The sequence below is a fragment of the Macrobrachium nipponense genome, chromosome 40, assembly GCF_015104395.2.
Source record: "Macrobrachium nipponense isolate FS-2020 chromosome 40, ASM1510439v2, whole genome shotgun sequence".
NCBI classification, from domain to species: domain Eukaryota; kingdom Metazoa; phylum Arthropoda; class Malacostraca; order Decapoda; family Palaemonidae; genus Macrobrachium; species Macrobrachium nipponense.
Window position 1 is genome coordinate 12,785,757 of NC_061101.1, and position 14,573 is coordinate 12,800,329.

At 38.1% G+C, this 14,573-nt stretch overlaps 1 protein-coding gene across 1 annotated transcript in view; it reads right to left on the minus strand.

Annotated features, from left to right (window-relative positions):
- LOC135211921 (EH domain-containing protein 1-like) overlaps window positions 1-12,578 on the minus strand; it is a 74,765-nt gene extending 62,187 nt beyond the window's left edge. Inside the window, 2 exon segments of the mRNA XM_064245157.1 lie at window positions 11,543-12,075; window positions 12,077-12,578. Coding sequence (XP_064101227.1) covers window positions 11,543-12,075; window positions 12,077-12,346 — 803 coding nt within the window. The 5' untranslated portion in view covers window positions 12,347-12,578.
- Between the last annotated feature and the right edge of the window lie 1,995 nt (window positions 12,579-14,573).

The window sequence follows — 14,573 nt, forward strand, 5'->3', positions numbered from 1 at the left end:
ATATAAAGTAAAAACCACACACCACAAGAAGAAAAAAAGTACAACAAATTCATTCATCTCCTTGTCTGCCGCTACAGCTACAAAAATATAAGATATAAAACCACACATATAAAGAAAAAAAAACACAACAAATAAAAAAAAAAAAAAACACGTCACAAGAAAAAACAGAAAAAAACCTCATCTGACAGTTCAGCTACAAGAATTAACTTATAAAAACCAAATATTTGAAGGAAAAACCCAACAAATACATAAAAACACCATAAGAAAAAACTGATAAAATCCTAATCTGGCAAAACTGCTACAGAAATATATATAATATATAAAACCAAACCAATAAAAAAAACCCAATCAGAAAGACAAAAAACACACTCAAGAAAAGAAGAAAAAAACATCTTTCCTTATCTGGCACCACAGCTACGAATATATAACAAACAAAACCACACCCTTAACAAACCGCCCCCCTAAAAAAAAATAATAATAAAAATAACCTCCACAAGGAAAGAGAAAACTCCAGAAGAAAAGAAAAAACCAGACACAAAAAAACTCCCATCTTTCCTTATCTGGCACCACAAAAATATAACATACAAAACCACACCCATAATAAAAGTTCAAGAAACAAAGAAAATAAAAATAAATAAAAAACACTCCACAATGAAAGAAAAACCAGACAAAAAAAAAAAATTCCCATCTTTCCTTATCTGGTGCCACAGCTACGAAATATAAGATATAAAAAAAACTCCGCAAGAAAAAAAAAAACTACAAAAAAACTTCCCATCTTTCCTTATCTGGCATCACAGCTACGAAAATATAAGATATAAAACCACATCCTTAAGAAAAACCTAAGAAGTAAAAAAATAAATAAATAGATGAAAAACCTTCCACAAGAAAAGAAAAAACTCCACAAGAAACAAAACCAAAAAACAGACGAAAAAAAAACCTCCCCATCTTTCCTTATCTGGAACCACAGCTACGAAAATATAACAGATAAAACTACACCCATAACAACAACCCACCACCCCCCCCCAAAAAAAAAACACTCTCCACAAGAAAAAAAAAATAAAACAGACAAAAAAAAACTCCCCATCTTTCCTTATCTGGCATCACCTCATTGAATGGGCCAAACCCCAACGAATCACGAGCTATTGAAAACACTTTAAGAGAATCAGCTACGAATCACTCGCGAATCCTTCGCCCTTTCTCCAAGGCAAAAGGGGATTTATTTGGAGGAATAAATCTCCTCGTAATCTCCTTTGGAATCCTTGTAATCGCCTTATTAATGCTTCGGGATTTTCTTGAATAAACCATCGATTCGTATATTATTTGTATAGGTAAATATCCCTTTAATACCCATTGTAATAGTAATCTCCTTCGCGGATTTAGTGAAACAAATCTTGAGACTGACTAAGAAATCCGACTTCCGTATTGGATTTATTTGTATAAATAAATCTCCATGTAATCCACATTGCAATCCTCGTATAATCTCCTTTGGAATCCTTGTAATCTCCTTCGTGGTTTAAGTTAAAACTTCAGACTGAATCAGAAATCCAGCCCATATCGGATTGATTTGTAAGAAAATTCCCGTTATCCAAACGCGCTAATCCTCGTAATCCATGTAATCTCCTCCCTCAGAAAAATCAAGGCTCCATTTCCACGTGTAATCCTCTTATGCAAGAATGTCTTGGTGTCGCTCGTGGTCAGAAATTCGCGCGATTTTTTTTCAGCATGACTCGTCAGTTTTTTTGAGATTATTCATATAAATCCGGCCTCTTCAGGGATCACTCACATAGGCTCAGATACCTTGGGGATTTGTCCAGTTTTTAAAAATGAGAAATTTTGGAATTGACAAAAACAATAAAGTGAATTTAGTCCTTTTTTCTATTTTTTTTTTTATTCTGCACGTACAAGTTTAAACACTGTGTTAAGTCAATCTTTTTCCCTTTACTTACTGAAATATTAAAGTATATTTTGCACTCCGATATTGAGAAATAACGCTATATATATATATATTATATATATATATATATATATATATATATATATATATATATATATATATATATATATATATATATTAACTGAATTCATCATCATGGCTAAGATATTATGACACTTGTCATCCTAAAAAATGAAATTTCTCAATTATCTTAATTTCAAGTCTGCCTACACTAAAGAAAATAAAGATAACGAGTTGATGACGGCGTAAACGTCGAAGTTTATTTGTTTACAAATAAATTTCACAATTAAATACCGTTTTTGCACTTAGACATTTTTGAGAAAAAAATATACTCCACTTTTCTATGGCGGAGAAAACGAATTTCTTATCATTGTAGGTCATTATTTTCACATTATCGACGTTTCCTGGTCATTTCTTTCGTTTTTTTTTATTCTTTCGCGTTTTTGTTCTTCATCCCAACGGAAGCACAAACCACAGAACGCTTTATGGAACCGGATGTACATAGTACATCAAAAGTTACGGAGGGAACCAAAAACGTTTGGTAACATCCGGCAATGGAATAAGTTTTGAATTTTTTTCTTTGCAATAAAAACAAACACAAGAATTTCCATCTAGGTAAATTGACCTTAAGACCTTCAAAACAGTTTTAAGATAAAAAGATAATTGCTTTCATACATTTAGCTGTCCTTAAAGACCTTCTAAACAACTTGAATAACAAAATATTTATCATACTTTTAAAATATACGTTGAGAATGCATTAAACTATCTAGAGTAGAAATAACAAATGATAAATTTAATATTATATAACGATGAAACTATATCGAAAAGACTTTACCAATTTCAGACTAAAGCTTAAATAATAAGATTAGGAATCACATAGCAGGATAGACTAAGTAATGATACCGTAACAGAAAAAATAAATTAAATATAATAATAATAATAATAATAATAATAATAATAATAATAATAATAATAATAATAATAATAATAATAATAATAATAATAATAATAATAAGGACTGATGAAAGTGGACGAAGACCCAGAAATATACAGAGACAGGGGAAAGACAAGCAGAACGGAGGACTGGCATAACAAACCAATGCACGGACAATACATGAGACAGACTAAAGAACTAGCCAGCGATGACACGTGGCAATGGCTACTGAGGGGAGAGCTCAAGAAGGAAACTGAAGGAATGATAACAGCGGCACAAGATCAGGCCCTAAGAGCCAGATATGTCCAAAGAACGATAGATGGAAATAACATCTCTCCCATATGTAGGAAGTGCAATACGAAAAATGAAACCATAAACCACATAGCAAGCGAATGTCCGGCACTTGCACAGAACCAGTACAAAAAGAGGCATGATTCAGTGGCAAAAGCCCTCCACTGGAGCCTGTGCAAGAAACACCAACTACCTTGCAGTAATAAGTGGTACGAGCACCAACCTGAAGGAGTGATAGAAAACGATCAGGCAAAGATCCTCTGGGACTATGGTATCAGAAACAGATAGGGTGTTACGTGCAATAGACCAGACGTGACGTTGATTGACAAAATCAAGAAGAAAGTATCACTCATTGATGTCGCAATACCATGGGACACCAGAGTTGAGAGAAAGAAAGGGAAAAAAATGGATAAGTATCAAGATCTGAAAATAGAAATAAGAAGGATATGGGATATGCCAGTGGAAATTGTACCCATAATCATAGGAACACTAGGCACGATCCCAAGATCCCTGAAAAGGAATCTGGAAAAAACTAGAGGCTGAAGTAGCTCCAGGACTCATGCAGAAGAGTGTGATCCTAGAAACGGCGCACATAGTAAGAAAAGTGATGGATTCCTAAGGAGGCATCGCATGCAACCCGGAACCCCACACTAAATACCACCCAGTCGAATTAGAGGACTGTGATAGAGCAAAAAAAAAAAATAATAATGAAGAGGATGTGGAGATGGTTTGAATATGTCCTTCCTCCCCACGGAGAGAACAGTACATGAGAGTCCTACCGAGTCCTACCTGGGGTCCTTTGGGCCCCAGGAATATCCCTGGATGAGTCCTATTAGAAGGAAAGATCGAGACTCGTGGCAGATAAATCACAAGAAAGAAATGAGTGCTGGAGGCGAGTGGCGGAATCCCTCCAGGGGATTTTTTGGGGGTCCCTTGGTGTTTGAGTCTAAGATAATGATGATGATGCTAATATAATGAAGATGATTCAAATGATTATGATGATGATGCTGATATAATGAAGGTGATTCAGATGATTATGATGATGATGATGATGATACCATTTTTGATATAACATCGTAAGGGTACAAAAGTTTGCAATTGTCTTGCAGGAAAATGCAGACCGGATGGATGTACTATATCCTTGCAATTTTAACTTTGATTAACAGGATTCATGGCGTTGATATGCGAGTGTGTGTGTGTGTGTGTGTGTGTGCAATTCTCCCGTACCTGTACCTTAAACCAGGAAAATCAGGTATTACAGGTTGGTCGAGATATTCCCAAGAAGGGGAGTGAGTCGACCCTTAATAACACTGTCCTATAACACGCTTTTAAAGATAACAGGAAATATATATAATATTATATATACACATATATATTTATAATTTATATATTAATTGTAAACCTTAAAAATTAGTTAATTCTTTAGTTCCTGTATATATTCATAGGGAGAAATTAATTATAGAATCATATTTAAAACTAAAAGTGTTTTTCAATTGATTTCGCTATAAAACTGTTTTTTAAACTAAACTGAAATATTTTAACGCAATTTTAAACTCTAGACAGCCTCCGTTAAATACACACGTCCTTCGAAGCGTTTAAAAATTTTTTGGAAATAATTCTTTTGTGATCATTTGTTTACAATCATCTTCTGCCATCTGGTGGCTAAACACGGACTTAATTCTAATCACTAAATATACATTAAATAAACATCAATTCTGGCTTGTTTACTTATCCTTCTAGTAACGACTCATTAAAGTAACATGAAGATTAAAGTATAAGTACCATGTCAAGTCATAAATTCATAACAAGAGGACACTTTTCAAAGAACTGTACTCCACTTTACCAAATCAGGTCACGCGAGTACATTAAACTGCATATTTTAAGGTAAAAAAAGTAACGACCTCGCCTTCATTCCATCTAGTTTTCTAGGTCAATCAACAGACGAGGTTTTGGGGAATACTTCGAGGGTCACTGAGAAAGCTTTTGACCTCCTGTGACCTCCGGTGACCTCAAAGATAATTTATAGCACTTGAGTCCTATCACTTGACGCGCTATTGACCCGGGCCTCCGTTGACCTTCGCTGACCCCGAAGGTCATTGCTGCCACTTGACCTGGGATTGACCCGGGCTCTTGATATTCCGTGATTGGGCAAATTCTAAGTGTCAGTTATCAATCATATTTAAAAGGATTTCACATCTACTTAACAACTTATTTCTGTCACGTGTAAGTGATTTACTAAGAAAAGTGGGTTTGATGTTGTAGACACTCTTATAAGTTGAAGTGTTTGTGCGTCAGTGAGTTAAAGTATGTTTTTGTAATGATTCTTAAACGTCAACACTTAAACAGCTCAAGATTTTGTATGTCACTGAGTTCACGTAGTACATTTTCGTAATGTTTCTTATAGACCTCACTTACATTTTAACGTATTGTTTCTCGTAATGATTCTCAAACACTTCACATATAATTTCGTGATTGTTTCTCAGAGATTTCTCATACATTTACACGTAATGCTTCTCAGAGAATTCACTTATATTTTCGTTTTGTTCCTGAAAGATTTCACGTACATTTTTGTAAAGTTTCTTAGAGAAATCAAGTACATTTTCGAATAATTTTTCAAAGATATTTTTTCCAAAGAGTTCGTGTACATTTTCGAATCATTTTTCAAAGATTCTTTTTAAAAAGAATTCATATACATTTTCGTAATGTATCTCAGAGTTCACGTAGTACATTTTCGTAATGCTTCCCAAAGAACCAATGGGACTGAACGACCTTCCTTTCAGGAGAAGGACGACGGCGAGAATTCTCAAGAAATCATATTTCTTACGATAAACTTGACCTTTGACCTGACTTAGGAGTCGAGAAGACAGACGTTGCCTTGTTGTAGCCCTGAAAAAGTGATTAAAATCGAGCCCCATAGGAATTTCGGCTATCTAGGTGGCCTCACAACCGGATTTGTGAATGCAGATATTCCTCTACCCCTCCCCCCAAAAAGGGGTGGTTGGATGGACGATTTTAAGTCTCGTAAGCTAAAACTTTTCATTTTCTTCTTCCCAGAACGCTGGCAATAAACAGCTGGGCTTATTGGGGGGAAGAGCAGAGCTCTCGATACGTATCTCTCTCTCTCTTATGCAACATTTAACGGTGTCTTTGTATCCCTTTGCATCCAATCAGAAGACGGCCTTTTTCTGGGGGATGCTTTGGATACTAACTCAACTCTCTCTCTCTCTCTCTCAGTTTGTCGAATACCCAACGTTCCCTACAATATTTATCATCACTAGCTCTAGCTGTTGTTGTCAAGATTCACTCTCTCTCTCTCTCTCTCTCTCTCTCCTTTCAATTTGCAACCGTACCTTGTCGCATACCCATCATTTACTAAAATATTCAATATCAGTAACACGTATTGTAAAGGTCTCTCTCTCTCTCTCTCTCTTCTCTCTCTCTCTCTCTCTCTCTCTCTAGTCTGAGGGCAGAAATTTGGGGTAATATCTCCCTCATAAGTTCTTCCTCTGTTGGTCGAGGAAGTTGTTTGTGTGGCCTCCTTTGTTTGTGAGTGGGGTGTGAGGTTGTGGTGTCTTGTTTGTGATTATGAGGGAGAATTATCTAGCCTGGTAGAGTGTCTCGCGATCTGCATATTTTTAATCGGGTACAAAGTCTGTACCTTAGTGAAGTTGCTTTGGAATATTCTTGGAATCAGAATGAGTTATAATGACTTTTAATGTAATGAAATGACAATGGCTTTGGATTTTTCGACTACAATTGGTTAAAATGGCTTTAAATGCAATGAAATTAAAATTGCTTTGGATTCTTGGACTAGAATCGGTTAAACTGGCTTTAAATGCTTAGATTCTTGAACTAGAATCAGTTAAAATGGCTTATAATGTAATGAAATAACAATAACGGCTTTGGATTCTTGGACTAAAAACGGTTAAAATGACTTTAAATGCAATTAAATTAAATTGGCTCCAGAAAGACTAGAATCAGTTCAAATGGCTTTAAATGCAATGAAATTAAAATGGCTTTAGAATCTTTAATGACTTTAGAAATAATGAAAAAACGAGAGCTTTAGAATCTTGGTCTAAAATCAGTTAAAATGGCTTATAATGTAATGAAATAACAATGGTTTTGGATTCTTGAACTAGAATCGATTAAAATGGCTTTGAATACAATGAAATTAAAATGGCTTTGGATTCTTGGACTAGAATCATTAAAATGGATTTTAATGTAGTGAAATAACAATGGCTTTGGATTCTTGGACTAGAATCGGATAAAATGGCTTTAAATGAAATGGAATTAAAATGGCTTTAGAATCTTGGACAAGAATCAGTTAAAGTGGCTTATAATATAATTAAATAACAATGCTTTTGGATTCTTGAACTACAATCACTTAATATGGCTTTTAATGCAATGAAATTAAAATGGTTTTAGAATCTTGTACTAGAATCGGATAAAATAGCTTTAAATACAATGACATTATATGAAATTCCCAAGGTAACTTACATTAGTATAATCTTGAGCTAGAACAAGTGAAAATAGCATTGAATGCAATGAAATAGCAGTGGTAATTCATGAGGTAATCCATGATGTGTCGAAGATAGAGAGAGAATTATTATTATTATTATTATTTTTTTTTTTTGCTCTATCATAGTCATCCAATTCGACTGGGTGGTATATATAGTGTAGGGTTCCGGGTTGCATCCTGCCTTCTTTGGAGTCCATCACTTTTCTTACTATGTGCGCCGTTTCTAGGATCACACTCTTCTGCATGAGTCCTGGAGCTCCTTCAGCCTCTAGTTTTTCCAGATTCCTTTTCAGGGATTAGGGATCGTGCCTAGTGTTCCTATGATTATGGGTACAATTTCCACTGGCCTATCCCATATCCTTCTTATTTCTATTTTCAGGTATAAGAAGGATATTATTATTATTATTATTATTATTATTATTATTATTATTATTATTATTATTATTATTATTATTATTATTATTCAGAAGACGAACCCTTATCATCAAAGGCGCCACTGACTTTGAAGAAGTTCAAGCTTCCAAAAAATATAGTAAGTGTTCGTCTGAAAGAAGTAACAGAATGCAATCTAAGAAATGCAGAAAGAAGAGATCAGCAATGATGAAATTATATGAATTAATGCAGGGAGAACTGCTTTAAGGCAGTGATGCATTGCATCATTGCATGAACTATTGTGGTTCCAACGGCCATAACATTCATTCTCCTATAAATCACCCAACTTTCGTCCACGAGTAATATTTCTGGTTAGACCCACAACCGAAATTTTTAAAAATTGGTCAATGAAAATCACTTTATTGATAATCATCTAAACACACGTTTGGTCAATGCACTTGGCTCTTCTACTACCTAATGTTCTAGAAATATAAGCGTTAGGCGTAGCTGAAATAAGGCTTAAAATAAAGTTTAGCTGACTGTTGCAAATTTCGTGAATTACTATCCAGAATAACTTAAATTCCTTTTCCTGTTAATAGCTAATTAAATATCTAAGTGAACCTTTCTTCCGGAATTTCATTGAAGAACGACGTATATGATCTGAGACCTAAGAAGTTACTTACAAAAGTGTTAAGGATATTTTTCTAATATACGAATATTATTTTGGATGTGGGCTTCTAAAGTAGGAGCAAGAATGCTTTCAAAGTGTGCTTAAGTGTTGGTATCAGATAAGATGTGTAAATATATTCTGTAGGTGTGAGTGTAAGTCAAGATTTCTCTCTCTCTCTCTCTCTCTCTCTCTCTCTCTCTCTCTCTCTCTCTCGTATGTGCTGTATGTTTATGTACCTATGCACTATGTAAACATAAGATGGCAGAGTCATAATGCAGGCTAGGACAAGTCATAACCCCCCAAAAGAGAGAGAGAGAGAGAGAGAGAGAGAGAGAGAGAGACAGACAGACAGACAGACAGACAGAGAGAGAGAGAGAGAGAGAGAGAGAGAGGCCCAAGATCTTAAAACAGAACCTAGGCAGAACCACCACCAACCCAAGAAATGCTCGCTAATTCCTTAGGGCGAGAATCCATCACGATTTCACGTCACTGCGATGTTGCCAAATCATCGACAGATGCAACATTAAAATCCCATTCCTCCATTGATACAAGATGGTCCCAAGACAGATCTGTCAACGCGAGAAGGCCGTCGGGTGTCACAGAGAGAGAGAGAGAGAGAGAGAGAGAGAGAGAGAGAGAGAGAGAGTCAATGTCCTTGCCATATCGTGGAGAAAAGCGGAGATTTGGCAGAGACGGGGGGAGGCTGGAAGTGCTGGGGGTGTGAATGTAATTCTGCTCGTTGGTTTAACTTGACTCGGCCTAAAGTTGCTTGAATTACTGGAGTGATTGCCTCGTTTAGTTCAATATTATAGTTCCCTTTTTCGAAGGAAGTCGCAACATTATTTTGCTGCTTGATTGATCAGACTTGTCATCTGAAGTAGCTGACTAGAATCACTATTGTCGCAAGTTTTTTTTCTTTTCATCATTTTTATGTGACAATGAATTCATTACCGCCTCCACCCTGCTTGATGATATTAAGTCAGACACTGACACACACACACACACACAGAGAGAGAGAGAGAGAGAGAGAGAGAGAGAGAGAGAGAGAGTTGCAGCATCACTTTGGGAAATTAGAATTTTATACAGTCATTGGCATAAAAACTGTATATCGCTTTCACACTGATACTACGCACGCACTGTACACATACACACTTGTGTATGAATCTATAACTCAAATCAATAACAATACTGAACTGATATTGAAAATATTGATCTGAATACTTATAAAACTTGTCAAAACGTTCTCAGACGATGTATTTAGACTTTTAATATAGTATATATATATACTATATATATATATATATATATATATATATATATATAAATATATTTATATATAGATACAAACGTTGCTTTTAAATGTCCCAAACTGCATTATCACATCTCTCTATCAGTTCATCTTAAGAATGAACATCTAGCATTTATTTCCTTATCTCGAATGATAACAATTAGGCTGGCTCGTATTGTGTACTTTTGATGACATGTTGAATAGAGTACTAAACTTGTAGAGAGAGAGAGAGAGAGAGAGAGAGAGAGAGAGAGAGAGAGAGAGAGAGAGAGAGAGAGAGAGGCTGGGCATGGCCTCCCTAATACGAAAATGATGCAAAATCGTCTACCCATTCGACAGAGGGTATGGATGACGTCACACATTTTCTATATTGGAGATAATGAGACGAATCCTCAGAGAGAATGTCACGTGGTACCCAAGATCCCAGGGCACTGAGGAGAGAGAGAGAGAGAGAGAGAGAGAGAGAGAGAGAGAGAGAGAGAGAGAGAGATAGGGGCGGGGCACAGCAGTGTAAAGGAATGGTGGCATATGATGATGTGCGCCCCTCCTCCTCCTGCAGAAAGAAAGAGAGAGAGAGAGAGGAGGGAGTGGAACGTGGGCATGTGCCCATAAGCCACCGAATTACACCTTAAGAAAAGCCCCACCTTATTGGGGGGCGGGGGGGAGGGGGAAGCGAATCTGAGCTATATTGGTGAGAACGCATGTATGTCTCTCTCTCTCTCTCTCTCTCTCTCTCTAGACGGGCCCTAGACAAGTCCCTCAGTGTCATTCGTAAAACGTCTCTAAAAGTGTAAGTATATTTATTATTATCAATTATTTATATAATTTATCCTTAAATTTATTGTTGTTTTGAAACACAAGCTTCCTTTTCTCGAGTTCCGTTTCCACGATGGATGTTTCTTGCTAAAAACAACGCAGACAGACGGACAAAGCAAGCTTAAACAACTCGGAAAATGGAAAGAAACAAGTTTTTTTTCCTTCATATAAAGGGGGCCTTTAAACACAAGCACAATGTTCTCTAATATATTTTTTACCTTTAGAAAGGGAACAGTTCCTCCTCATTGAAGGTTTACCTGCACACTTAGAGGAAGGGTATACCTGTACATTTACAGGTAGAGGAAGGGCTAACCTTTACACTTATAGGTAGAGGAAGGGTTGATCTGTACAAACAGCAGGGAAAGGAAAGGTTCACCTGTACATTTACAGGTAGTGGAAGGGTATACCTGTACATTTATAAGTAGAGGAAGGATTGACCCATACATTTACAGGTAGAGGAATGGTATACCTGTACCTTGACACTTACAGGTAGAGGAAGGGTTGGGTTGACCTGAACATTTACAGGTAGAAGAAAGGAAGGGCTGACCTGTACACTTATAAGTAGAGGAAGGATTGACTTGTACAATTAAAGGTAGAGGAAAGGTTTCCCTGTACACTTACAGATAGAGCCTTACAGTTAATAAATAAAACAGAGAGATCCAGAAAGTAGAGAGAAAAAAATAAATCAAAGTACTTACGTTCTATTGATGTCGTATCTCAGCGGCTGATTCCAAAACGACCCGACGTACACCCTCTCGACTTCCGGGGTGTTAAGGATCTTGCCCAGGGACCACATGAGCGCCCCATAGACCCTCATGAGCTGCTGATGGTCTATCATGTCAGCCTTGTTCAGGACGATGCGGATCTTGTCGTGCTGACCTCTGAGTCTCTCGAGGAAGCACCTGAACTCGTCGGAGATGTCGAGTTTGTGGGCGTCGAAGAGGAGGATAATCCTGTCGACGCGCTCGGCGAACCACTCCAAGACGGCGTGGAAGTCGTACCCTCTGTCGACCCTCTGCTTCTCCCCCGACAGGATCCCGGGCGTGTCGACGATCGTGATGCCCTTCAGGACGCTCGAGTCGACGTTCGAACACTGGAACCTGTTGAGGAAGGTGTTGCCGTACCTGGACAGAGGTCGGAAGGGCTTCTTGGGGTCGACCACGAGGGCGTTGCCCGGGATGATGCCGTCCCTGTCGCCGTGCATGACCACGACGAAGCTGTCCGTCGTGGGCTTCGGGCCCGATGCGGATGCCGGGGAAGTCCTTCTCGAGGACGTACCTGATGAAGGTGGTCTTCCCCGTGGAGTACTGCCCCACCAGGAGGATCATGGGCTTGGCGTCGAAGTCCGTGTCATCGAGGGGCGGCGAGTGGAAGTCCTGGAACTGGTAGGCCTTCTCCAAGGGCAGCACCTTGTGCTTGTAGACCGTCTTGAGGCCCTCGAGGACCGTCTCACACATCTGGAGCTGACGGCGTTTCTCCTCTTTGCTTATCCAAGAGAACATGGTGACGCAGACGATGACGAAGACGGGGGTCCGGGTAGCGACCGGGAGGAGGACATATGCGACCGGCGGGGACACCAGCTAGGGGCACACTACTGCTGCCTGCTTCTTCTTCTTCTTATTCAGAGACCCGACCCACTGGCTGGCACGCCACAAGGCAGCAGCGGCGACGACGGGACGTTCTTCGTCCACTCTAGAAGTTCGCCTCCCTCACTCGCGTCTGGTCTGCTGTGTGTGCCTGGCTGTGCCCCCTTCTTCTTCCCCCTCCTGATGCCCTCCTAATGCCCCTCTCCTCTCCCTCCCCCTCCTGTGGCTTCTTCTGCTGCTGCTGGTGGTGGTGCCTGCCAAGCTCTGCGCCAAATCTGTCCTCTTCGTGAATATACCCACACCTATACCTTCGTCGGCGCTATACCTCTGGTGGCTCACCGTAACAATGGATGGGTTTCCCCTTATGTCTGTCTGTCTGTCTGTCTGTTTCTGCACAGGGTTGTCTGTGTACTGTGTCTCTGTGTCTGTGTCTGTCTTTGCGTTTGTTTGTGCAGCTTTACCGTGCGTGAGTTTATCTCACTCTATGAATGATGACCTTTTATATGTTGTTCTCTCTCTCTCTCTCTCCTAAAACAGTCCTAGTGCAGTTTAGTTAGTATTTCAGCCTCTCTCTCTCTCTCTCATTCAGTTTTTGTTCCATACATTAACTCCCTTTATATCTCAGTCCACATCTCTCTCTCTCTCTCTCTCTCATTCATATTTGGTTCCATACATTAACTCCCTTTATATCTCAGTCCACATCTCTCTCTCTCTCTCTCTCTCTCTCTCTCTCTCTCTCTACTTCCTTTCATGTCAGTCTTTTTTTTTTCTTTTTTTGTGTCACATTGTTGATCTGAAACTTAGACCCGAGAGTAAAGTTGTTCGTCGACGATCTGTCTCTCCCTGCTGCCTGCCATGTTTATCTGTTTCTCATTTGCTCGCAATCTCTCACTTCCGTCGATTATCTCACTATCTCTCATTGGTGGCCAATTTTCCAATCGTCGAAGCTAAGCTAACCAATCGTAAGCTGCTGCCTGTCAAGAGTCAGCTGTTTAGAGACGATTGGCTTACACACCACACACACACACACACACACACACACACACACACACACACAACACATATATATATATATATATATATATATATATATATATATATATATATATATATATATATATATATTTACACACAATATTAACAGGTACCATGCGATGGGGACAGGAAGTCCTTGAAAGCTTTGTCACTTTTCTGAATTAAATTTTCCTTCAGGTCCTGTTATTCTCTCTCTCTCTCTCTCTCTCTCTCTCTCTCTCTCTCTCTCTCTTATACAGACATCTCATAAGCAACTGATTTTTATACTTAGTACAAACATTTATTCACAAAAAACATCACTTAACATCTTTTATATAACATTATATTCACCACACCTTAGAAACAACTTACTTTCAAAGGTGTATATTATTATTATTATATTATTATTGTCGTTATTATATTCCAATTTACTATGAGCTACGCTCTCATTCATTCATTCTTTTGCGTTTTACTTGAGTTACCTTCTGGTTCATTCATTCTTTTGCGTAGTAAAATTCATTCAGTTTTATCTACGAAATTTAGTCTCTCTCTCTCTCTCTCTCTCTCTCTCTCTCTCTCAAGAACACATACTACACATGTATACCCATCTGTACACACGTGTACCAAACAATTTTTATCTGCCAATAACACGAGACAGAGCAAAATATATATCATGACTCATAAAACTTTCAGCTGCACTTCTTGCAAATCAGCAGTCCAATGTTGATCAAATTCATGAGGCTTATAAATTTATGAGGTTTATTCAAACAGGTAAATGCGTACAGGTTTGGCAACAACCATCAAAAAAAAAAATAATAACTCTCGTATGCGTTTTGGAAATGATAAGCAGAAATAAATTGCAATAATAACCTGTTTAATAGGTTGCTTACTTTGGAGAGCGCGATTGTATGCAAGCAGAAATGTGATTATAATCATAATAATCAGAACAAGAAAAAGCAGGCAAGCAGAAATAATGAAGAGGAAGAAGAAGCAGAAGGACCAACAGAGCATGCACGAGTGTGCATGGAAGCAATCCTGCAAAAAAAAATAAATAAAAAATAAACAAACAAGGCATTCATAATCTTCTTCGTGAATACTCTAGACTCACAGAGACGATTCTAACGACACA